Genomic DNA, 25,935 nt, shown 5'->3' with positions numbered 1-25,935 from the left:
GGTGTACACTATGGCTGCAGCAGGCTGTGTGTGTGTGTGCTGTGGCTGCAGCAGGCTGTGTGTGTGTGCGTGTGCGTGTGTGGTGTGCACTATGGCTGCAGCTGTGTGTGTGTGCTATGGCTGCAGCAGGCTGTGTGTGTGTGTGTGTGTGTGTGTGTGTGTGTGTGCTATGGCTGCAGCAGGTTGTGTGTGTGTGTGTGTGTGCGTGTGTGGTGTACACTATGGCTGCAGCAGGCTGTGTGTGTGTGTGCTGTGGCTGCAGCAGGCTGTGTGTGTGTGCGTGTGTGGTGTGCACTATGGCTGCAGCTGTGTGTGTGTGCTATGGCTGCAGCAGGCTGTGTTTGTGTGTGCTATGGCTGCAGCAGGCTGTGTGTGTGTGCGTGTGGTGTGCACTATGGCTGCAGTAGGCTGTGTGTGTGTGTGCTATGGCTGCAGCAGGCTGTGTGTGTGTGTGTGTGTGTGCGCTATGGCTGCAGCAGGCTGTGTGTGTGTGTGTGGTGTGCACTATGGCTGCAGCTGTGTGTGTGTGTGTGCTATGGCTGCAGCAGGCTGTGTGTGTGTGTGTGTGTGTGTGCGTGTGTGGTGTACACTATGGCTGCAGCAGGCTGTGTGTGTGTGCTGTGGCTGCAGCAGGCTGTGTGTGTGTGTGTGGTGTGCACTATGGCTGCAGCTGTGTGTGTGTGCTATGGCTGCAGCAGGCTGTGTGTGTGCTGTGGCTGCAGCAGGCTGTGTGTGTGTGCGTGTGTGGTGTGCACTATGGCTGCAGTAGGCTGTGTGTGTGTGTGTGTGCTATGGCTGCAGCAGGCTGTGTGTGTGTTTGTGTGTGTGCGCTATGGCTGCAGCAGGCTGTGTGTGTGTGTGTGGTGTGCACTATGGCTGCAGCTGTGTGTGTGTGTGTGTGTGCTATGGCTGCAGTAGGCTGTGTGTGTGTGTGTGTGCTATGGCTGCAGCTGTGTGTGTGTGTGCTATGGCTGCAGCAGGCTGTGTGTGTGTGCTATGGCTGCAGAAGGCTGTGTGTGTGTGTGTGTGGTGTGCACTATGGCTGCAGCTGTGTGTGTGCTATGGCTGCAGCAGGCTGTGTGTGTGTGTGTGTGCTATGGCTGCAGCAGGCTGTGTGTGTGTGTGTGGTGTGCACTATGGCTGCAGCTGTGTGTGTGTGTGCGCTATGGCTGCAGCAGGCTGTGTGTGTGTGTGCTATGGCTGCAGCAGGCTGTGTGTGTGTGGTGTGCACTATGGCTGCAGCTGTGTGTGTGTGCGTGTGTGGTGTGCACTATGGCTGCAGCTGTGTGTGTGTGCTATGGCTGCAGCAGGCTGTGTGTGTGTGTATGTGCTATGGCTGCAGCAGGTTGTGTGCGTGTGTGTGGTGTGCACTATGGCTGCAGCTGTGTGTGTGTGTGCTATGGCTGCAGCAGGCTGTGTGTGTGTGCTATGGCTGCAGCAGGCTGTGTGTGTGTGTGTGTGTGGTGTGCACTATGGCTGCAGTAGGCTGTGTGTGTGTGCGCTATGGCTGCAGCAGGCTGTGTGTGTGTGCACTATGGCTGCAGCTGTGTGTGTGTGTGTGTGTGCTATGGCTGCAGCAGGCTGTGTGTGTGTGTGTGCTATGGCTGCAGCAGGCTGTGTGTGTGTGTGTGTGTGCGTGTGTGGTGTGCACTATGGCTGCAGCAGGCTTCCTGGGGGAGAAAATCCAGGATGACCTTGGTTTGCTTGCATAGGAGGTCTACAGTTGGCGCCATGATCAACCAGTCGTCTAGATAATAGAGGATTATAGACTTTACCGACTTTATGGTTTTCATTCTGAATCTTCTATTGACAATAGATTTGTTTAGACATCTTAAATCTATTATTAACCGGACGACTTTGGGACTAAGAAAATCGGGCAGTATACCCCTTTCCCTCTCTCTTCTGGAGGAATCTCCTTCAAAGCTTCTATAACAATTAAACGAAGGACTTGATGCTCTAAAATGCTTCTTTTTCGCCTTCTAGTTCTCTTAACTTTAAAAACCTTTCTGAGGGAAGAGGATTTCACGGAGGATAATGTCCATACCGGATAGAGATGACGACCCAGGGATCTTGGACTGCAGAAGCCCAGGTCTCCCAAGAAAAAAGAAAGGCGTCCGCCAACCGGCAAATCTTTTTAGTCAAAAGTCAGGCTTTTTGGATCCCTCCTTGGACATCTGCCTGTACCTCTCCTACGGGAGAAAGTCCCCCTACCCCTATTGGAGGATCTGGATTGTCTTCCTCTAATGGGGGATCTAGCCTTTTTGGACTGCCTGCAAGCTCCTTGTATCTGAGGAAGGAACTTTCACTTCTTGTCAGATAGCTCCTCCATTAGGGGGTCTGCAGCCAACCTCCCCGGGTGATATTCTAGGTTGCAGAGGTGATACATGGATGGCTTGTCACCCCTCCAAGGCTTTAGCTATAAAGCCTGTCTATCTGAGGTAGAAGGAGCCATCGTTCTAGAGTCTAGCCTGATTTGTTGTCATGAAGATTCACAAAGGAAATCTATAGCAAGATTTATCTTCTCGAACTGGGAGAGAATATCATCTCTCTTGACTCCTTTCTCCAGATTCTCCAGAGCCGCCAAAACACAGACGTACCAACCATACGGCGTGACATCAAGACCAGACGTCACTGTGAGCACGGCAACCACCCAAAGCGGCAAGACGGGTGAGCGGTGCATAAAGCATCATAGACTGTTGGATCTTAAAGGGGTGCTCCAGCGTGGGGGCACTTTTTTTGGGGGACCCGGCGGTGGGTCCCGCATCACGGCGCTCCGGTCCTTGGCCGCTTCCGGGTGTCTGACGCGGGCCCGAGACGTGACGCCTCAGGGCCGCTCAGCCACTCAGTGAAGGAGGCGGGATCCGTTTGAAGTCCGCTTGGATCCCTCCTCCTTCACTGAGTGGCTGAGGGGACCTGAGACGTCACATCAGACACCGGAAGCGGCCGGGAACCGGAGCGCCGTGATGCGGGAGCCGCCGCTGGAACCGGGGAGGTAGGTGAACGTCTTTTATTTCAGCCACCTCCTCTCCGGTCCCCCCCAAAAAAGTGCCCCCACGCTGGAGCACCCCTTTAAGACTGTTTTACATTTGTACTCACCCGCTAATTTGTTGCAAGAACATCCGCGGCGATTATACAACCATTGCAACAGCCAGACTGAATGTGGATACAGCTCGCCTCCAAGACACATTGCTGTCTGTCTGCAACCACTTCTAGGACACACCACCCATCACAACGAGATCGGTAGTCCCGATTGTATGGATGCTAAAGTTATGGTACAGTATATTAATTGCTGAACTACTGTACGCACAAACTTTTGAGACAATTTTTATAACAATTTTTACACAAATTTTCACTATTTCATATTTTTTCTTTACATTTTTATTTTTCTATATTTATTTTTGTATTTTTTTTTTCAATTTTATTTTATTTTATATTTTCTTCTTTCATATATATTTTTTCCATCTACCTGTTTGTTTTTTTGGTCTGTTTTTGAACATTATTACTAATTTTCACCGGTGATACCCTTTTTACTCCCTTACATGTATGATTTTATGCATTTCATTAATCATTTCCATCATCCTCTCTTGAGGACCCGACCTTCTGTTATTCACTTAGTACTCCTTTCTCCTGGGGTATGGGAGACTCTTTCAGCTTTCACCTGGTTAGACATCCTCTAGCAGTTCATCTCACACTTGTTCTTTATTTCCCAAATTAAGGCTATGTTCACACTACGTAAAACTACACCCGTAGTTTTGAGGGGTGGAACATAGCCTTATTTTCAATGGGATCCCAGCCAGAGCGGACACACATCGTATGCGCTCCGGCCGGGATCTCATGCGGCGGCGGAAAAAACTGACATGTCAGTTTTCTGCGGCCGGAATTCAGTGAATTCCGGCCGCAGAAAGACCTGTCAGTTCACACAGTGAAGCGAGTGGCTCCGGCCGCTTGCTTCACTGTGTGCTATGGGAAGCTCTGATGCGGGCGCGCGCTGATGTACCCGCATCAGAGCTCCACGGCCGGAAAGATCATCGGGGCTGAGACCGGCCGTTCCGTGACCCGGCCGGGGTCACGGAACGGCCGGGTGTTCACAGCGTGTGAACATAGCCTAAATATGTAAACCATAAGCACCGTCCTGGTCCAGACTATGTGGTGGGAGACAAATTTACGTACGTGTACCCTCTGCTAAATTTGCTCTTTGATATACAGTTTAGGTTTATTTCCAAGCATTGAAACGGTTAATCCAGATTCATCTAAACTGCGATTACCACGTTCTATTTCATCCTGTATTCCAAACATCCTTCTTAAAGAAATACATACCGCCTGCAGGACCTAGTCCTCCACCTCCTCTGCCTGCAGGACCTAGTCCTCCACCTCTTCTGCCTGCAGGACCTAGTCCTCCACCTCCTCCGCCCGCAGTACCTAGTCCTCCACCTCCTCTGCCTGCAGGACCTAGTCCTCCACCTCCTCCGCCCGCAGTACCTAGTCCTCCACCTCCTCCGCCCGCAGTACCTAGTCCTCCACCTCCTCTGCCTGCAGGACCTAGTCCTCCACCTCCTCCGCCCGCAGTACCTAGTCCTCCACCTCCTCCGCCCGCAGTACCTAGTCCTCCACCTGCAGGACCTAGTCCTCCACCTCCTCCGCCTGCAGTACCTAGTCCTCCACCTCCTCTGCCTGCAGGACCTAGTCCTCCACCTCCTCCGCCCGCAGGACCTAGTCCTCCACCTGCAGGACCTAGTCCTCCACCTCCTCCGCCTGCAGTACCTAGTCCTCTGCCTGCAGTACCTAGTCCTCCACCTCCTCCGCCCGCAGTACCTAGTCCTCCACCTCCTCTGCCTGCAGGACCTAGTCCTCCACCTCCTCTGCCCGCAGTACCTAGTCCTCCACCTCCTCTGCCTGCAGGACCTAGTCCTCCACCTCCTCCGCCCGCAGTACCTAGTCCTCCACCTCCTCTGCCTGCAGGACCTAGTCCTCCACCTCCTCTGCCTGCAGTACCTAGTCCTCCACCTCCTCTGCCTGCAGGACCTAGTCCTCCACCTGCAGGACCTAGTCCTCCATCTCCTCTGCCTGCAGTACCTAGTCCTCCACCTGCAGGACCTAGTCCTCCACCTCCTCTGCCTGCAGTACCTAGTCCTCCACCTGCAGGACCTAGTCCTCCACCTCCTCTGCCTGCAGTACCTAGTCCTCCACCTGCAGGACCTAGTCCTCCACCTCCTCCCCCTGCAGTACCTAGCCCTCCACTTCCCCCGCCTACAGTACCTAGTCCCCTACCTCCTCCACCGCCTGCAGTACCTAGTCCTCCACCTCCTCCAGTACCTAGTCCTCCACCTCCTCCGCTGATCATTCAAGGAGAGTTGGAGTATGAAGTAGAAGAAATGTTAGATTCTGTAATACTGTACAGTATCTGGTACATAGTAAAGGATATGGTCCGGAAGAGCTGACTTGGATTTCTGGCCAGGATTGGCGGAGTGGGTGCCAGCATCAGGACAGCACCAGTCTTGTGTCGTTCAGTCTCCTACTCTAACAACCTGGGCTGGATTCATGAATTCCCGTCTTCGTGGCTAGTCCAGGCCATGTTTTGCCGGCCTCACTATCAGATAACATATGACAGCTATGAAAGAGTCAAAGATTCCCTGAGCATCCACATCTGGGCACTATGGTCCCCTCCTCGCCCACCGTCATGATGGCACAGAATGGTAATCTGGATGGATCTTTGGTGATGTGTAAAATGGGAGGATAACGGATGAGATTTGTCTCCCTTCCTAATATTCAGAATGTGTTTGGAGATTCGGAGGGTTCTCTTAATCCTGCCCACATATCGCTTCCTGCAGCCACATTGTAAGATCTTCGAGGTTTTACAGGAGAGAGTATCCCTGATGTCCCATCCAAGATCATTGGTGGTGGAGTGGACATGAGTGGTCCTCCGAGGTAAGGAGGTGCTCCTACAGGTACTGTACACCAGCTGATATATGAGGTCCTGTAAAAGGTTGTAACATCTGGACCCAAACATGCACAATCACACACACTCGCAAATACTAGACTGCATATTAACCCTTATAGAACCAGCGACCCAGGTATCACCCATCAGATACAAAACATACAGATTGGTGGATTTAGATGGTGAGCCCTATTGGGGACAGGGAACAATAATTGGCGAAACTATGTAAAGTGCTGCGGAATCTGTGTGCGCTATACAAATAACAGCATTATTATAAATAAAAGCATTATTATTATTAGCCCATACAACTTGCCTCCTCCTGCAACAACCCTCCCCTTCCAAACACCACATTTAACCCCTCCCAACCCCTCTAATTGTGCAGACCCCCTCCCCCGCAGCATGCTGCACTAAACACATCGGCAGAAACTGCAAGGAAGGATCACATGACTGCATAAGACCACCTGACCCCTACGTCACCAGACCAGGAGCAACTCCATCCCCATGTGAAGAGGAGCAAGAGGAAGACTCAGGGAGCCAGTAAGTATAGAGTCTGACTCCCCGACAAAGGAGCTGTACTGGGAACAGAAGGGACCATACTGGGAAAGAGAAGGAGCCGTACTAGGAACAGAAGGGACCATACTGGGAAAGAGAAGGGGCCGTACTGGGAAAGAGAAGGGGCTGTACTGGGAACAGAAGGGACCATACTGGGAAAGAGAAGGGGCCGTACTGGGAACAGAAGGGACCATACTGGGAAAGAGAAGGGGCCGTACTGGGAAAGAGAAGGGGCTGTACTGGGAAAGAGAAGGGGCTGTACTGGGAAAGAGAAGGGGCTGTACTGGGAACAGAAGGGACCATACTGGGAAAGAGAAGGGGCCGTACTGGGAAAGAGAAGGGGCTGTACTGGGAACAGAAGGGACCATACTGGGAAAGAGAAGGGGCCGTACTGGGAAAGAGAAGGGGCTGTACTGGGAACAGAAGGGACCATACTGGGAAAGAGAAGGGGCCGTACTGGGAACAGAAGGGACCATACTGGGAAAGAGAAGGGGCCGTACTGGGAAAGAGAAGGGGCTGTACTGGGAAAGAGAAGGGGCTGTACTGGGAAAGAGAAGGGGCTGTACTGGGAACAGAAGGGACCATACTGGGAAAGAGAAGGGGCCGTACTGGGAAAGAGAAGGGGCTGTACTGGGAACAGAAGGGACCATACTGGGAAAGAGAAGGGGCCGTACTGGGAAAGAGAAGGGGCTGTACTGGGAACAGAAGGGACCATACTGGGAAAGAGAAGGGGCCGTACTGGGAACAGAAGGGACCATACTGGGAAAGAGAAGGGGCCGTACTGGGAAAGAGAAGGGGCTGTACTGGGAAAGAGAAGGGGCTGTACTGGGAACAGAAGGGACCATACTGGGAAAGAGAAGGGGCCGTACTGGGAAAGAGAAGGGGCTGTACTGGGAAAGAGAAGGGGCTGTACTGGGAAAGAGAAGGGGCTGTACTGGGAACAGAAGGGACCATACTGGGAAAGAGAAGGGGCCGTACTGGGAAAGAGAAGGGGCCGTACTGGGAACAGAAGGAACCATACTGGGAATGAGAAGGGACCATACTGGGAATGAGAAGGGACCATACTGGGAATGAGAAGGGACCATACTGGAAATGAGAAGAGACTGTACTGGGAACAGAAGGGGCCGTAATGGGAAGGTGAGGGGGAAACACAATAGGGAGAGGAAGCCATAATAAAGACCGAGAAAGAAAGTGGTTGTGCTGGGAAAGACATTGGGCCATACTGGGGGCTGAGAAGGAGAGGGGCACATACTGGGGACTGGGAAGGAGAGGGACATACTGGGGACTGGAAGGGAGAGGGACATACTGGGACTGGGAAGGAGAGGGACATACTGGGGACTGGAAGGGAGAGGGACATACTGGGACTGGGAAGGAGAGGGACATACTGGGGACTGGGAAGGAGAGGGGACATACTGGGGGCTGAGAAGGAGAGGGGCACATACTGGGGACTGGGAAGGAGAGGGGACATACTGGGGGCTGAGAAGGAGAGGGGCACATACTGGGGACTGGGAAGGAGAGGGACATACTGGGGACTGGAAGGGAGAGGGACATACTGGGACTGGGAAGGAGAGGGGACATACTGGGACTGGGAAGGAGAGGGGGACATACTGGGGACTGGGAAGGAGAGGGACATACTGGAGACTAGGAAGGAGAGGGACATACTGGAGACTAGGAAGGAGAGGGGACATACTGGGGACTGGGAAGGAGAGGGGACATACTGGGGGCTGAGAAGGAGAGGGACATACTGGGGACTAAGAAGGAGAGGGACATACTGGGGACTGGGAAGGAGAGGGACATACTGGAGACTAGGAAGGAGAGGGGACATACTGGGGACTGGGAAGGAGAGGGACATACTGGGGACTGGGAAGGAGAGGGGACATACTGGGGGCTGAGAAGGAGAGGGACATACTGGGGACTAAGAAGGAGAGGGGACATACTGGGGACTGGGAAGGAGAGGGGACATACTGGGACTGGGAAGGAGAGGGGGACATACTGGGACTGGGAAGGAGAGGGGACATACTGGGACTGGGAAGGAGAGGGGACATACTGGGACTGGGAAGGAGAGGGGACATACTGGGGACTGCGAAAGACAGTGGGACATACTGGGGACTGGGAAGGAGAGGGGACATACTGGGGGCTGGGAAGGAGAGGGACATACTGGGGACTGGGAAGGAGAGGGGACATACTGGGGACTGGGAAGGAGAGGAGACATAATGGGGGCTGGGAAGGAGAGGGACATACTGGGGACTGGAAGGGAGAGGGACATACGGGGGACTGGGAAGGAGAGGGGACATACTGGGGGCTGGGAAGGAGAGGGGACAAACTGGGGACTGGGAAGGAGAGGGGACATACTGGGGACTGGGAAGGAGAGGGGACATACTGGGGACTGGGAAGGAGAGGGGGACATACTGGGACTGGGAAGGAGAGGGGACATACTGGGACTGGGAAGGAGAGGGGACATACTGGGACTGGGAAGGAGAGGGGACATACTGGGGACTGCGAAAGACAGTGGGACATACTGGGGACTGGGAAGGAGAGGGGACATAATGGGGGCTGGGAAGGAGAGGGACATACTGGGGACTGGGAAGGAGAGGGGACATACTGGGGACTGGGAAGGAGAGGGGACATAATGGGGGCTGGGAAGGAGAGGGACATACTGGGGACTGGGAAGGAGAGGGGACATAAGGGGGGCTGGGAAGGAGAGGGACATACTGGGGACTGGGAAGGAGAGGGGACATACTGGGGACTGGGAAGGAGAGGGGGACATACTGGGGACTGGGAAGGAGAGGAGACATAATGGGGGCTGGGAAGGAGAGGGACATACTGGGGACTGGAAGGGAGAGGGACATACGGGGGACTGGGAAGGAGAGGGGACATACTGGGGGCTGGGAAGGAGAGGGGACATACTGGGGACTGGGAAGGAGAGGGGACATACTGGGGACTGGGAAGGATAGCGGGACATACTGGAGACTAGGAAGAAGGAGACATACTGGGGACTAGGAAGGAGAGGGACATACTGGGGACTAAGAAGGAGAGGGGACATACTGGGGACTGGGAAGGAGAGGGACATACTGGGGACTGGGAAGGAGAGGGGACATACTGGGGACTGGGAAGGAGAGGAGACATAATGGGGGCTGGGAAGGAGAGGGACATACTGGGGACTGGAAGGGAGAGGGACATACGGGGGACTGGGAAGGAGAGGGGACATACTGGGGGCTGGGAAGGAGAGGGGACATACTGGGGACTGGGAAGGAGAGGGGACATACTGGGGACTGTGAAGGATAGCGGGACATACTGGAGACTAGGAAGGAGGAGACATACTGGGGACTAGGAAGGAGAGGGACATACTGGGGACTAAGAAGGAGAGGGGACATACTGGGGACTGGGAAGGAGAGGGACATACTGGGGACTGGGAAGGAGAGGGGGACATACTGGGGACTGGGAAGGAGAGGGGACATACTGGGGACTGGGAAGGAGAGGGAACATACTGGGGACTAAGAAGGAGAGGGGACATACTGGGGACTAAGAAGGAGAGGGGACATACTGGGGACTAAGAAGGAGAGGGGACATACTGGGGACTGGGAAGGAGAGGGACATACTGGGGACTGGGAAGGTGAGGGAACATACTGGGGACTGGGAAGGAGAGGGGACATACTGGGGACTAGGAAGGAGAGGAGGACATACTGGGGACTGGGAAGGAGAGGGGACATACTGGGGCTGGGAAGGAGAGGGGACATACTGGGGACTGGGAAGGAGAGGGGGACATACTGGGACTGGGAAGGAGAGGGGGACATACTGGGGACTGGGAAGGAGAGGGGACATACTGGGGACTGGGAATGAGAGGGACATACTGGGGACTGGGAAGGAGAGGGGACATACTGGGGACTGGGAAGGAGAGGGTGGCATACTGGAGACTGGGAAAGGTTGACATACTGGGGACTGGGAAGGAGAGGGACATACTGGGGACTGGGGAGGGTGACATACTGGGGACTGGGAAGGAGAGGAGACATACTGGGGACTGGGAAGGAGAGGGACATACTGGGAACCAGGAAAGACAGTGGGACATACTGGGGACTAGGAAGGAGAGGGGACATACTGGGGACTGTGAAGGAGAGGGTGACATACTGGGGACTAAGAAGGAGAGGAGACATACTGGGGACTGGGAAGGAGAGGGGACATACTGGGGACTGGGAAGGAGAGGGGACATACTGGGGACTGGGAAGGAGAGGGACATACTGGGGACTGGGAAGGAGAGGGGACATACTGGGGACTAGGAAGGAGAGGGACATACTGGGGACTGGGGAGGGTGACATACTGGGGACTGGGAAGGAGAGGGGACATACTGGGGACTGGGAAGGAGAGGAGACATACTGGGGACTGGGAAGGAGAGGGGACATACTGGGGACTGGGAAGGAGAGGAGACATACTGGGGACTGGGAAGGAGAGGGGACATACTGGGGACTGGGAAGGAGAGGGGGCATACTGGGGACTGTGAAGGAGAGGGTGACATACTGGGGACTGGGAAGGAGAGGGGACATACTGGGGACTGGGAAGGAGAGGGGACATACGGGGGCTGGGAAGGAGAGGGGACATACTGGGGACTGGGAAGGAGAGGAGGCATACTGGGGACTGGAAAGGAGAGGGGACAAACGGGGGCTGGGAAGGAGAGGAGACATACTGGGGACTGTGAAGGAGAGGGTGACATACTGGGGACTGGGAAGGAGAGGGGACATACTGGGGACTAAGAAGGAGAGGGGACATACTGGGGACTGGGAAGGAGAGGGGACATACTGGGGACTGGGAAGGAGAGGGGACATACTGGGGACTAAGAAGGAGAGGGGACATACTGGGGACTGGGAAGGAGAGGGGACATACTGGTGACTAAGAAGGAGAGGGGACATACTGGAGACAAGGAAGGAGGAGACATACTGGGGACTGGGAAGGAGAGGGGGACATACTGGGGACTAGGAAGGAGAGGGACATACTGGGGACTAAGAAGGAGAGGGGACATACTGGGGACTGGGAAGGAGAGGGACATACTGGGGACTGGGAAGGAGAGGGGACATACTGGGGACTGTCACGGCCGCGGCGGCGTCCCGTGCTCCGGGCCGCCGCCGCGACCTCCCTCCATCTCATGCAGCTGCCGGGGTCCCTGTGCAGGGACCCGGCGCTGCTACACGTTCGGCCCCGGGGGGCGCCTCACCTCTCCACGCTCCTGTCTCTCGCTGTGCCGGCCGGCGCGCGCGTCCCCGCCTCCTAGGGCGCGCGCGCGCCGGCTGTCTCAGATTTAAAGGGGCAGTGCGCTCCTAATTGGTAGTTGCACCCAATCACTCCCCTATAAATCCCAGCATGCCCTGTCCCCTGTGTTGGAGCCTCTACATGCTTCCCATAGCGTTTGGCCCAGCTCCCTGTTGTTCCTGTGTCCTGTCCGTTACCTGGTCCCAAGTCCCTGTTCCTGAGTCCTGTCCGTTACCTGGTCCCAAGTACCCGTTCCTGGTTCCTGTTCCCCTGTCACTCCACCTGTTCCCGTGTCCAGCCTGTCACGTGCTCTCTCATCTGCAGACTATTGCCTGTGCCATCTCCTGCCACGCCTCGCCTGCCGACACCAGCAACCAAGCCAGGGGTAGCGACCTGGGGGTCGCCTGCCGCAGCAAGTCCATCCCGCCTTGCGGCGGGCTCTGGTGAAAACCAGCGGCCCCTTAGACTCCGCTCCCTGGTGAGGTTTGTGCCATCGCTGGTGCCGGTCCAGGGCCTCCTAGGGCGCGCGCGCGCCGGCTGTCTCAGATTTAAAGGGGCAGTGCGCTCCTAATTGGTAGTTGCACCCAATCACTCCCCTATAAATCCCAGCATGCCCTGTCCCCTGTGTTGGAGCCTCTACATGCTTCCCATAGCGTTTGGCCCAGCTCCCTGTTGTTCCTGTGTCCTGTCCGTTACCTGGTCCCAAGTCCCTGTTCCTGAGTCCTGTCCGTTACCTGGTCCCAAGTACCCGTTCCTGGTTCCTGTTCCCCTGTCACTCCACCTGTTCCCGTGTCCAGCCTGTCACGTGCTCTCTCATCTGCAGACTATTGCCTGTGCCATCTCCTGCCACGCCTCGCCTGCCGACACCAGCAACCAAGCCAGGGGTAGCGACCTGGGGGTCGCCTGCCGCAGCAAGTCCATCCCGCCTTGCGGCGGGCTCTGGTGAAAACCAGCGGCCCCTTAGACTCCGCTCCCTGGTGAGGTTTGTGCCATCGCTGGTGCCGGTCCAGTGGATCCACTACTCCGGGCGTTACAGTAGGCTCCAACCATGGATCCCGGCGAGGTGCCTGATATCCGTGAGGTAGCCCGAGTGGTCGCCCTACAGGCTCAACAGATCCAGCAACAGTCACAGCTGATCCAACAACTGACCGCAGCCGTACAGCAGCATACCACAGCTCAGCAGTCATCACCCCCGGCAACCTCTTCAAAACTACGACTGGCTCTCCCAAGTAAATATGGAGGTGACCCCAAGTTGTGCAGAGGATTCCTGACCCAGTGCACTATGTATATCGAACTTTTAAGCAGTCAGTTTGCCACCGAGCGCTCTAAAGTGGCTTTCATTATCAGCCTATTGGAAGGTCGAGCTCTGGCCTGGGCCACACCACTATGGGACCGTAATGATCCGGTTGCTGCCAATTTCCGAATCTTCTTGGACGAGTTCCGCTCTGTCTTTGAGGAACCTGTCCGTGCGTCTTCAGCTGAGACTGCTCTTCTCAATCTATCCCAAGGTACTTCCTCCGTTGGTGACTACGCCATCCGGTTCCGCACCCTGGCTGCGGAACTGGACTGGAATGAGGCCGCTCTGATTGCCACCTTTAAAAAGGGCCTGTCCAGTCAAGTGAAGGATGTGCTCGCTTCCCGGGACCTGCCTACCTCCCTGAACGAACTTATCCTACTAGCTACCAGAGTCTACACCAGGTTCGCCGAGAGAGAGGAGGAGGTCCGGCAAGGACGGCGTCTGAGTCTGCCCCGTCGCCATCCCAGGCTGGCACCGGTGTTCCAGAATCCCGTGGCTCCCATGTCTCAGTCGCCTCCAGAGGTTCCTATGCAGGTGGAACGTGCTCGCCTGACGACTGATGAGAGGAACCGTCGACTGGCCCAAGATCTCTGCCTCTATTGCGGTGGCGCGGATCACTATCGGCAGAGATGTCCCCAACGCCCTCAGCGTCCGGGAAACGCTCGCACCTAGGTCCGGTGGGAGAGGCCTCCCTAGGTGTGAATGCCACCTCTCCAAGGTTGACTATGCCCGTCTCTATCCAGACACCCTCAGGGCAAGTTTTTCAGTCTACTGCCCTCATCGACTCTGGCTCTGCTGGCAGTTTCATCTCTGCTTCGTTGGTCCAAAGATGGCGGCTACCCGTTATCCAGCTTGCCCAACCCCGGTCTATCTCTTCGGTTACGGGGGAGATTCTTTCCGAAGCTGTGTACAGCCAGACGGCACCCCTAGTCCTCCAGGTGGGCGCCTTACATCAGGAGAAGATCTCCTTCTATGTCTTGCGCCACTCCTCTTCCAACCTCCTGCTGGGTCTTCCTTGGCTGCAATTCCATACCCCTAAGCTGGACTGGAGAACTGGGGAGGTTCTCAGCTGGGGTCAGGACTGTCATAACCGGTGTCTGAGATCTCCTCAACCCAAGTGCTCTACAAGGTCACCTGCTTATGTCAAGCCTCTATCCGGGCTACCGGAGGACTACCAAGACTTTGTCGATGTTTTCTCGGCCAAGGAGGCAGACTCACTACCACCCCATCGGGCCTATGATTGCCCTATAGACCTCCTTCCAGGGGCTTCTCCTCCACGTGGTCGAGTATACCCTCTCTCTGTGCCCGAGACTGAAGCCATGTCCTCCTACATCCAGGAGAACTTACAAAAGGGCTTCATCCGTAAATCCACGTCTCCAGCTGGCGCCGGATTTTTCTTTGTTCAGAAGAAGGACGGTTCCCTCCGCCCATGCATAGACTATCGGGGCTTAAATAAGGTGACTGTTAAGAACCGCTATCCTCTTCCGCTTATTCCGGAATTATTCGACCGTCTTCGAGGAGCTAAGATCTTCTCCAAGCTGGATCTCAGGGGAGCGTATAACTTGGTCCGAATTCGTAAAGGAGACGAATGGAAGACCGCTTTCAACACCAGGGATGGGCACTACGAATATCTGGTCATGCCATTCGGCCTATGCAATGCCCCAGCGGTCTTCCAGGAATTCGTGAACGATATCTTCCGAGACCTCCTCTATGTCTGCGTCATTGTCTATTTGGATGACATCTTGGTCTTCTCCCCGGACCAGCAGACTCATGTGGCACAAGTGCGTCAGGTTCTACGAAGACTACGGGCCAATCATCTATACGCCAAGCTTGAGAAGTGTGTTTTCCATCAGCGCAGCCTTCCATTTCTTGGCTATATCATCTCCGATCAGGGCCTACAAATGGATCCAGCCAAGCTCGCAGCTGTCCTTCAATGGCCACGCCCTGTGGGACTTAGAGCTATCCAACGTTTCCTGGGCTTCGCCAACTATTACCGGCAATTCATCCCTCACTTCTCTACCCTGGTCGCACCCATTGTGGCTCTCACTAAAAAGAAGGCGGACCCCAGACGTTGGCCTCCAGAGGCCGAACAAGCCTTCAATAGCCTCAAGTCTGCCTTTGCCTCTGCTCCTGCTCTAGTCCGCCCGGATGTCTCCAGGCCGTTTTCTCTCGAGGTCGATGCTTCTTCTGTGGGCGCAGGAGCCATTCTCTCGCAAAGGGACACATCAGGCAAGACCAGAACCTGCGGCTTCTTTTCCAAGACTTTCTCCCCTGCCGAGAGGAACTATACCATTGGGGACCGCGAACTCCTGGCCATTAAGTTGGCACTGGAGGAGTGGCGTCATCTACTAGAGGGGGCTAAACACCCTGTTAACATTTACACGGACCACAAGAACCTCCTCTACCTCCAATCGGCTCAACGCCTCAATCCCAGGCAGGCTCGGTGGTCCCTCTTCTTTTCTCGGTTCAACTATACCATCCACTTCCGTCCAGCCGAGAAGAACCTAAAGGCCGATGCATTATCCCGAGCATCCGATGTCATGGGGCAAGAGGAATCTCCTCGTCACATAATACCTCCCGACCGCCTAGTACCAGTTGCCACTTCTGCTCTGCAGAGACTGCCTCCCGGGAAGACTTATGTGCGCCCCGCACTCCGTAAACGCATCTTGAGGTGGGGGCATTCCTCCTTGGTAGCCGGGCATCCAGGAACCCAAAAGACCGGGCAATTGATCTCCCGTCACTACTGGTGGCCCAATCTCCTCCAGGATGTCAAGGATTTTGTGGCTTCCTGTGCAGTTTGTGCCAGGAATAAGTCTCCCCGTCAAAGACCTGCCGGCCTACTTTTGCCCTTGCCAGTCCCGGACCATCCCTGGCACCACATTGGGATGGATTTTATCACAGACCTACCTCCATCTGCGGGCAATACAGTCATTTGGGTGGTGACGGACCGCTTCTCCAAAATGGCTCACTTCGTGGCCCTTCCTGGTCTGCCCTCTGCTCCTCGTCTGGCTCAGTTGTTCTTCCGACACATCTTCCGCCTGCATGGACTTCCTCTTCACATTGTGTCCGACCGAGGCTCTCAATTTGTCTCTAAGTTTTGGCGTGCCCTCTGCTCGCAACTCCAAGTGAAGCTGGACTTCTCTTCGGCCTATCATCCTCAGACTAACGGGCAAGTGGAGAGAGTCAATCAGATTCTGGGTAACTACCTACGCCATTTTGTTTCCAGCCGCCAAGACAACTGGGCCGATCTACTCCCATGGGCAGAATTCTCATATAACCATCTGGACTCGACTTCCACAGGCAAGTCTCCTTTCTATGTGGTCTACGGGCATCATCCTCGTCCTCCTCTGCCTCTCTCTCCATCCTCCGAGGTCCCAGCCGTGGAGGAATTGTTATCTGACCTGCAATCGATCTGGGAACAAACTCGACAGTCATTACTCAAAGCCTCTAAACGCATGAAGGATCAGGCTGATAAGAGGAGGAGACCTGCCACAAATTTTCTCCCAGGTGACAAAGTCTGGCTCTCGGCCAAATATGTCCGACTCAAGATTCCCAGCTACAAGTTGGGTCCTCGATTCCTCGGTCCTTTCTCGGTGCTAAGACGCATCAACCCTGTCACCTACAAGCTCCGCCTACCCCCCACTATGCGGATTCCGAACTCCTTCCATGTTTCCCTATTAAAACCAGTGGTTCTGAACCGGTTCTCAGATAAGTCTTCGTTCTCTGCTCCTCAAGCCGTCTCTGACGACGTCTACGCTGTTAAAGACATTCTGGCCATGAAGACTGTCAGAGGGAGAAGGTTCTTCCTGGTGGATTGGAAAGGATTTGGTCCTGAGGAGAGGTCCTGGGAACCCGAGGCTAACATCCTGGACCAAGATCTCATCAAGAGGTTCCTGCAGGTTAGAAAGAGGGGGAGGCCAAAGGGGGGGGGTACTGTCACGGCCGCGGCGGCGTCCCGTGCTCCGGGCCGCCGCCGCGACCTCCCTCCATCTCATGCAGCTGCCGGGGTCCCTGTGCAGGGACCCGGCGCTGCTACACGTTCGGCCCCGGGGGGCGCCTCACCTCTCCACGCTCCTGTCTCTCGCTGTGCCGGCCGGCGCGCGCGTCCCCGCCTCCTAGGGCGCGCGCGCGCGCCGGCTGTCTCAGATTTAAAGGGGCAGTGCGCTCCTAATTGGTAGTTGCACCCAATCACTCCCCTATAAATCCCAGCATGCCCTGTCCCCTGTGTTGGAGCCTCTACATGCTTCCCATAGCGTTTGGCCCAGCTCCCTGTTGTTCCTGTGTCCTGTCCGTTACCTGGTCCCAAGTCCCTGTTCCTGAGTCCTGTCCGTTACCTGGTCCCAAGTACCCGTTCCTGGTTCCTGTTCCCCTGTCACTCCACCTGTTCCCGTGTCCAGCCTGTCACGTGCTCTCTCATCTGCAGACTATTGCCTGTGCCATCTCCTGCCACGCCTCGCCTGCCGACACCAGCAACCAAGCCAGGGGTAGCGACCTGGGGGTCGCCTGCCGCAGCAAGTCCATCCCGCCTTGCGGCGGGCTCTGGTGAAAACCAGCGGCCCCTTAGACTCCGCTCCCTGGTGAGGTTTGTGCCATCGCTGGTGCCGGTCCAGTGGATCCACTACTCCGGGCGTTACAGGGACTGGGAAGGAGAGGGAACATACTGGGGACTAAGAAGGAGAGGGGACATACTGGGGACTAAGAAGGAGAGGGGGCATACTGGGGACTAAGAAGGAGAGGGGACATACTGGGGACTGGGAAGGAGAGGAGACATACTGGGGACTGAGAAGGTGAGGGAACATACTGGGGACTGGGAAGAAGAGGGGGACATACTGGGGACTAGGAAGGAGAGGGGGACATACTGGGGACTGGGAAGGAGAGGGGACATACTGGGGACTGGGAAGGAGAGGGGACATACTGGGGACTGGGAATGAGAGGGACATACTGGGGACTGGGAAGGAGAGGGGACATACTGGGGACTGGGAAGGAGAGGGTGGCATACTGGAGACTGGGAAAGGTTGACATACTGGGGACTGGGAAGGAGAGGGACATACTGGGGACTGGGGAGGGTGACATACTGGGGACTGGGAAGGAGAGGAGACATACTGGGGACTGGGAAGGAGAGGGACATACTGGGAACCAGGAAAGACAGTGGGACATACTGGGGACTAGGAAGGAGAGGGGACATACTGGGGACTGTGAAGGAGAGGGTGACATACTGGGGACTAAGAAGGAGAGGAGACATACTGGGGACTGGGAAGGAGAGGGGACATACTGGGGACTGGGAAGGAGAGGGGACATACTGGGGACTGGGAAGGAGAGGGACATACTGGGGACTGGGAAGGAGAGGGGACATACTGGGGACTAGGAAGGAGAGGGGCATACTGGGGACTGGGGAGGGTGACATACTGGGGACTGGGAAGGAGAGGGGACATACTAGAGACTGGGAAGGAGAGGGGACATACTGGGGACTGGGAAGGAGAGGAGACATACTGGGGACTGGGAAGGAGAGGGGACATACTGGGGACTGGGAAGGAGAGGGGGCATACTGGGGACTGTGAAGGAGAGGGTGACATACTGGGGACTGGGAAGGAGAGGGGACATACTGGGGACTGGGAAGGAGTGGGGACATACGGGGGCTGGGAAGGAGAGTGGGACATACTGGGGACTGGGAAGGAGAGGAGGCATACTGGGGACTGGAAAGGAGAGGGGACAAACGGGGGCTGGGAAGGAGAGGGGGACATACTGGGGACTGGGAAGGAGAGGAGACATACTGGGGACTGTGAAGGAGAGGGTGACATACTGGGGACTGGGAAGGAGAGGGGACATACTGGGGACTAAGAAGGAGAGGGGACATACTGGGGACTGGGAAGGAGAGGGGACATACTGGGGACTGGGAAGGAGAGGGGACATACTGGGGACTAAGAAGGAGAGGGGACATACTGGGGACTGGGAAGGAGAGGGGACATACTGGTGACTAAGAAGGAGAGGGGACATACTGGGGACTGGGAAGGAGAGGGGACATACTGGGGACTAAGAAGGAGAGGGGACATACTGGGGACTGGGAAGGAGAGGAGACATACTGGGGACTGAGAAGGTGAGGGAACATACTGGGGACTGGGAAGGAGAGGGTGACATACTGGGGACTGGGAAGGAGAGGGGACATACTGGGGACTGGGAAGGAGAGGGGACATACGGGGGCTGGGAAGGAGAGGGGACATACTGGGGACTGGGAAGGAGAGGGGGCATACTGGGGACTGGAAAGGAGAGGGGACAAACGGGGGCTGGGAAGGAGAGGGGACATACTGGGACTGGGAAGGAGAGGGACATACTGGGGACTGGGAAGGAGAGGGGACATACTGGGGACTGGGAAGGAGAGGGGGACATACTGGGTCTGGCAAGGAGAGGGGACATACTGGGACTGGGAAGGAGAGGGGACATACTGGGGACTGGGAAGGAGAGGCGGACATACTGGGGACTGGGAAGGAGAGGGGACATACTGGAGACTAGGAAAAAGAGGGGACATACTGGGGACTGGGAAGGAGAGGGACATACTGGGGACTGAGAAGGAGAGTGGGACATACTGGGAACTGGGAAGGAGAGGGGGACATACTGGGGACTGGGAAGGAGAGGGGGGCATACTGGGGACTGGGAAGGAGAGGGGACATACTAGGGACTGGGAAGGAGAGGGGGACATACTGGGGACTGGGAAGGAGAGGGGGACATACTGGGGACTGGGAAGGAGAGGGGGACATACTGGGACTGGGAAGGAGAGGGGACATACTGGGACTGGGAAGGAGAGGGGGACATACTGGGGGCTGGGAAGGAGAGGGGACATACTGGGGACTGGGAAGGAGAGGGACATACTGGGGACTGGGAAGGTGAGGGGGGCATACTGGGGACTGGGAAGGAGAGGGGGGCATACTGGGGACTGGGAAGGAGAGGGGGGCATACTGGGGACTGGGAAGGAGAGGGACATACTGGGGACTGGGAAGGAGAGGGGACATACTAGGGACTGGGAAGGAGAGGGGGACATACTGGGGACTGGGAAGGAGAGGGGGACATACTGGGGACTGGGAAGGAGAGGGGGACATACTGGGACTGGGAAGGAGAGGGGACATACTGGGACTGGGAAGGAGAGGGGACATACTGGGACTGGGAAGGAGAGGGGGACATACTGGGGACTGGGAAGGAGAGGGTGACATACTGGAGACTAGGAAGGAGAGGGACATACTGGGGACTGGGAAGGAGAGGGGACATACTGGAGACTGGGAAGGAGAGGGGGACATACTGGGGACTAAGAAGGAGAGGGGACATACTGGGGACTGGGAAGGAGAGGGACATACTAGGGACTGGGAAGGAGAGGGGGACATACTGGGGACTGGGAAGGAGAGGGTGACATACTGGGGACTGGGAAGGAGAGGGGACATACTGGGGACTGGGAAGGAGAGGGGGACATACTGGGACTGGGAAGGAGAGGGGACATACTGGGACTGGGAAGGAGAGGGGGACATACTGGGGACTGGGAAGGAGAGGGACATACTGGAGACTAGGAAGGAGAGGGACATACTAGGGACTGGGAAGGAGAGGGGACATACTGGGACTGGGAAGGAGAGGGGGACATACTGGGGACTGGGAAGGAGAGGGACATACTGGAGACTAGGAAGGAGAGGGACATACTAGGGACTGGGAAGGAGAGGGGACATACTGGGACTGGGAAGGAGAGGGGGACATACTGGGGACTGGGAAGGAGAGGGACATACTGGAGACTAGGAAGGAGAGGGACATACTGGGGACTGGGAAGGAGAGGGGGACATACTGGGGACTGGGAAGGAGAGGGGGACATACTGGGGACTGGGAAGGAGAGGGACATACTGGAGACTAGGAAGGAGAGGGACATACTGGGGACTGGGAAGGAGAGGGGACATACTGGCAAAGGAGAGGGACATACTGGGGACTGGGAAGGAGAGGGGACATACTGGGGACTGGGAAGGAGAGGGGGACATACTGGGGACTGGGAAGGAGAGGGACATACTGGAGACTAGGAAGGAGAGGGACATACTGGAGACTGGGAAGGAGAGAGGACATACTGGGACTGGGAAGGAGAGGGACATACTGGGGACTGGGAAGGAGAGGGACATACTGGAGTCTAGGAAGGAGAGGGGGACATACTGGAGACTAGGAAGGAGAGGGGACATACTGGGGACTGGGAAGGAGAGGGGGACATACTGGGACTGGGAAGGAGAGGGGACATACTGGGACTGGGAAGGAGAGGGGACATACTGGGACTGGGAAGGAGAGGGGACATACTGGGGACTGGGAAGGAGAGGGGGACATACTGGGGACTGGGAAGGAGAAAGGACATACTGGGGACTGGGAAGGAGAGGGGGACATACTGGGGACTGGGAAGGAGAGGGACATACTGGAGACTAGGAAGGAGAGGGACATACTGGGGACTGGGAAGGAGAAGGGACATACTGGCAAAGGAGAGGGGACATACTGGAGGGCTGAGATATAGGGTTTGGGAATTAATGAGGTGTCCGGGGTGGTATGGCCAGAATAGGCTAGAACACGCATTACTAAGCATAATGTGATTTAAGTTGTAGGGGTTGGTGGCAAAGATGGCAACCTCCAGCACCAAGAGAAAGCTGTGCATCCTAACCCTACGGGACAGAATCTCAGTCATTAAGGAGAATGAAGCCGGACGGTCACAGAGGGAACTTGCCAAGGAGTTCAGCTGCAGTAAGACCCAGATCCAGGCAACTTTGGCCAACAAGGAGCATTACCTGAGACAGTGGCAGGAGAACGTCAATGAGAACTCAAAGAGACGGCGCTGGCAGCCATATGAGGACGTAAACAAAGCGGTGCTGGACTGGCTCTACCACGCCCGCTCTGAACATTTCCCCATAAGTGGGCCAATGCTGCAGGAGAAGGCGCTACAGATCGCCTCCCAGCTGGGTCTTCACCGTTTCCATGCCAGTAATGGATGGCTGAATAAGTTCCGTACACGACACAACATTGTTTTCCATCCCATCTCAGGGGCCAGTGTAGAGATGAGAGACGATGACAGCATGGTCTGGACGGAGCGAATGCAGGTCATAACTGCAGGTTACACAGACAGCGACATCTACAACATGGACCTAACTGGGCTCTTCTTCAAAGCCATCCCAGACCAGACGTTATCTGTGAAAAGTGCCCAATGCAAAGGTGGCATCTGGGCAGAACAAAGACTGACGGTGGCGTTATGTGCCAGCCTCGGCGGAGAGAAGGAGCAGCCACTGGTGATCCATGCTCCGGTAGGAGGCACCCACAGGGCAGAAGCCTCATCGCTGGGGGTATGGCAGTATGCTAACAACAAGGCTTGGATGACCACTCCCATCTATCGCTCATGGATACAGAGCCTCAATGATAAAATGCAGCTGAAGAATCGAAGAATTCTGCTTCTTGTAGGTGGCGGCCCCTGTCTCTACACAGAAAAGCTGTCACATGTGGAGGTGAAGCTCCTCCCAGCATGCAGTGTGCCATGTTTGCCACCACTGCAGCACGGTGTGATCCATGCCTTCAAGATCCATTACCGGAAGAAGCTGCTACGTTCACTGCTGGCTAGGATGGACGATGCCCGGGTGGTGCACACACTGGCCGAGGCTGTGAGTGTCAATGATGCCCTGAGCTGGGTGAAGACGGCATGGGATGAAGTAAAGCCAGAGACCATCACACGGGGCTTCCTGCTGAGCGGCTTTGTGCCCACCAGGGCCGTGGATATCAGCTATGACGGTGATGAAGATGCTGCCCGCTCTCTTGCCTTTCTTAACCAACTTGGTGAAGCTGCCAACCTGACCATGGACTTGGAGAATATTGATGAAAACCTTGAATGCTTCCCAAGCACAGACAGTGGGGAGGACGAGGAGGCCCAGAGTGACCTGCTGGACAATCATCTGCCCACTGAGGAGCCAATAGCCCTGGAAGATGCTCTACTCAGCATCAAGCGGCACAAGCTGCTGGCAGAGAAGCTGGGCAGCCGCCTCCTGATGGACTCATTGCTGCAGGTGGAGTCACAGTACGAGAACCTCATTTTGGTTAAGAAGTTACATCAGAGCTAGCCGGATGGAACAACTACAACTCCCAGCATGCCCTGCCTGGGGAGGGACAGTGAAAGGCTCTCGGCCCATCCATTCCCCAGATAAGCTATGTTCTTCAGCAGATGTCGGGCTCGGTGGGGGCCACTCCTGTCGTAGCTGTATATACACCATGAACTGTTTAATAAAGCTTTTTATCACCTCTTTCTTAGAAACATTTGTGGTTTCCATCTTGTGTCTCTAAGTGGAAGGGAACAGACCACGGGACACCCCATGACTTCAGCCAGGTACAGAAGGGGTTCATGGGCCTCAACCGTCCTAAAAAAGGCTCCTGCCCACGGCTGTAAGAAACAAGTCCATGCCACTGGGATCGACCCCAGTGCCTGCACCAGTATAAGATCATCCCCAGTGCCTGCACCAGTATAGGATCGACCCCAGTGCCTGCACCAGTATAGGATCATCCCCAGGGCCTGCACCAGTATAGGATCGACCCCAGTGCCTGCACCAGTATAGGAACATCCCCAGTGCCTGCACCAGTATAGGATCATCCCCAGTGCCTGCACCAGTATATGATCATCCCCAGTGCCTGCACCAGTATCGGATCGACCCCAGTGCCTGCACCAGTATCGGATCGACCCCAGTGCCTGCACCAGTATAGGATCGACCCCAGTGCCTGCACCAGTATAGGATCGACCCCAGTGCCTGCACCAGTATAGGATCGACCCCAGTGCCTGCACCAGTATAGGATCATCCCCAGTGCCTGCACCAGTATAGGATCGACCCCAGTGCCTGCACCAGTATATGATCATCCCCAGTGCCTGCACCAGTATAGGATCGACCCCAGTGCCTGCACCAGTATATGATCATCCCCAGTGCCTGCACCAGTATAAGATCATCCCCAGTGCCTGCACCAGTATAGGATCGACCCCAGTGCCTGCACCAGTATAGGATCATCCCCAGTGCCTGCACCAGTATAGGATCGACCCCAGTGCCTGCACCAGTATCGGATCGACCCCAGTGCCTGCACCAGTATCGGATCGACCCCAGTGCCTGCACCAGTATCGGATCGACCCCAGTGCCTGCACCAGTATAGGATCGACCCCAGTGCCTGCACCAGTATCGGATCGACCCCAGTGCCTGCACCAGTATCGGATCGACCCCAGTGCCTGCACCAGTATAGGATCGACCCCAGTGCCTGCACCAGTATAGGATCATCCCCAGTGCCTGCACCAGTATATGATCATCCCCAGTGCCTGCACCAGTATAGGATCGACCCCAGTGCCTGCAGCAGTATAGGATCATCCCCAGTGCCTGCACCAGTATAAGATCATCCCCAGTGCCTGCACCAGTATAGGATGATCCCCAGTGCCTGCACCAGTATAGGATCGACCCCAGTGCCTGCACCAGTATAGGATCATCCCCAGTGCCTGCACCAGTATAGGATCATCCCCAGTGTCTGCACCAGTATAGGATCATCCCCAGTGCCTGCACCAGTATAGGATCATCCCCAGTGACTGCACCAGTATAGGATCATCCCCAGGGCCTGCACCAGTATAGGATCATCCCCAGGGCCTGCACCAGTATAGGATCATCCCCAGGGCCTGCACCAGTATAGGATCGACCCCAGTGCCTGCAGCAGTATAGGATCATCCCCAGTGCCTGCACCAGTATAGGATCATCCCCAGTGCCTGCACCAGTATAGGATGATCCCCAGTGCCTGCACCAGTATAGGATGATCCCCAGTGCCTGCACCAGTATAGGATGATCCCCAGTGCCTGCACCAGTATAGGATCGACCCCAGTGCCTGCACCAGTATCGGATCGACCCCAGTGCCTGCACCAGTATAGGATCATCCCCAGTGCCTGCACCAGTATAGGATCATCCCCAGTGCCTGCACCAGTATAGGATCATCCCCAGGGCCTGCACCAGTATAGGATCATCCCCAGTGCCTGCACCAGTATAGGATCGACCCCAGTGCCTGCACCAGTATCGGATCGACCCCAGTGCCTGCACCAGTATAGGATCATCCCCAGTGCCTGCACCAGTATAGGATCGACCCCAGTGCCTGCACCAGTATCGGATCGACCCCAGTGCCTGCACCAGTATAGGATCATCCCCAGTGCCTGCACCAGTATCGGATCGACCCCAGTGCCTGCACCAGTATAGGATCGACCCCAGGGCCTGCACCAGTATAGGATCGACCCCAGTGCCTGCACCAGTATCGGATCGACCCCAGTGCCTGCACCAGTATAGGATCGACCCCAGTGCCTGCACCAGTATCGGATCGACCCCACTGCCTGCACCAGTATAGGATCGACCCCAGTGCCTGCACCAGTATAGGATCATCCCCAGTGCCTGCACCAGTATAGGATCGACCCCAGTGCCTGCACCAGTATAGGATCATCCCCAGTGCCTGCACCAGTATAGGAACATCCCCAGTGCCTGCACCAGTATCGGATCGACCCCAGTGCCTGCACCAGTATCGGATCGACCCCAGTGCCTGCACCAGTATCGGATCGACCCCAGTGCCTGCACCAGTATAGGATCGACCCCAGTGCCTGCACCAGTATAGGATCGACCCCAGTGCCTGCACCAGTATAGGATCGACCCCAGTGCCTGCACCAGTATAGGAACATCCCCAGTGCCTGCACCAGTATAGGATCATCCCCAGTGCCTGCACCAGTATAGGATCGACCCCAGTGCCTGCACCAGTATAGGATCGACCCCAGTGCCTGCACCAGTATAGGATCGACCCCAGTGCCTGCACCAGTATCGGATCGACCCCAGTGCCTGCACCAGTATCGGATCGACCCCAGTGCCTGCACCAGTATAGGATCGAC

General features: G+C 56.0%; 1 protein-coding gene across 1 annotated transcript; it reads left to right on the top strand.

Annotated features, from left to right (window-relative positions):
- The first annotated feature begins 6,412 nt into the window (after window positions 1-6,412).
- Window positions 6,413-23,281, top strand: LOC138802886 (tigger transposable element-derived protein 6-like). The gene is made up of 2 exons (XM_069986607.1): window positions 6,413-6,472; window positions 21,620-23,281. Exon 2 carries the CDS (start codon window positions 21,641-21,643, stop codon window positions 23,117-23,119), a length of 1,479 nt encoding a protein of 492 aa, XP_069842708.1. The 5' UTR covers window positions 6,413-6,472; window positions 21,620-21,640; the 3' UTR covers window positions 23,120-23,281.
- Window positions 23,282-25,935: the final 2,654 nt, after the last annotated feature.

Source organism: Dendropsophus ebraccatus, chromosome 10 (genome assembly GCF_027789765.1).
Source record: "Dendropsophus ebraccatus isolate aDenEbr1 chromosome 10, aDenEbr1.pat, whole genome shotgun sequence".
NCBI classification, from domain to species: domain Eukaryota; kingdom Metazoa; phylum Chordata; class Amphibia; order Anura; family Hylidae; genus Dendropsophus; species Dendropsophus ebraccatus.
This window is presented reverse-complemented; position numbering and strand designations above follow the sequence as displayed.

Coding starts and splice junctions, on each gene's coding strand:
- LOC138802886 (XM_069986607.1), top strand. CDS start 21,641: ATGGCAACCTCCAGCACCAAGAGAAAGCTGTGCATCCTAACCCTACGG.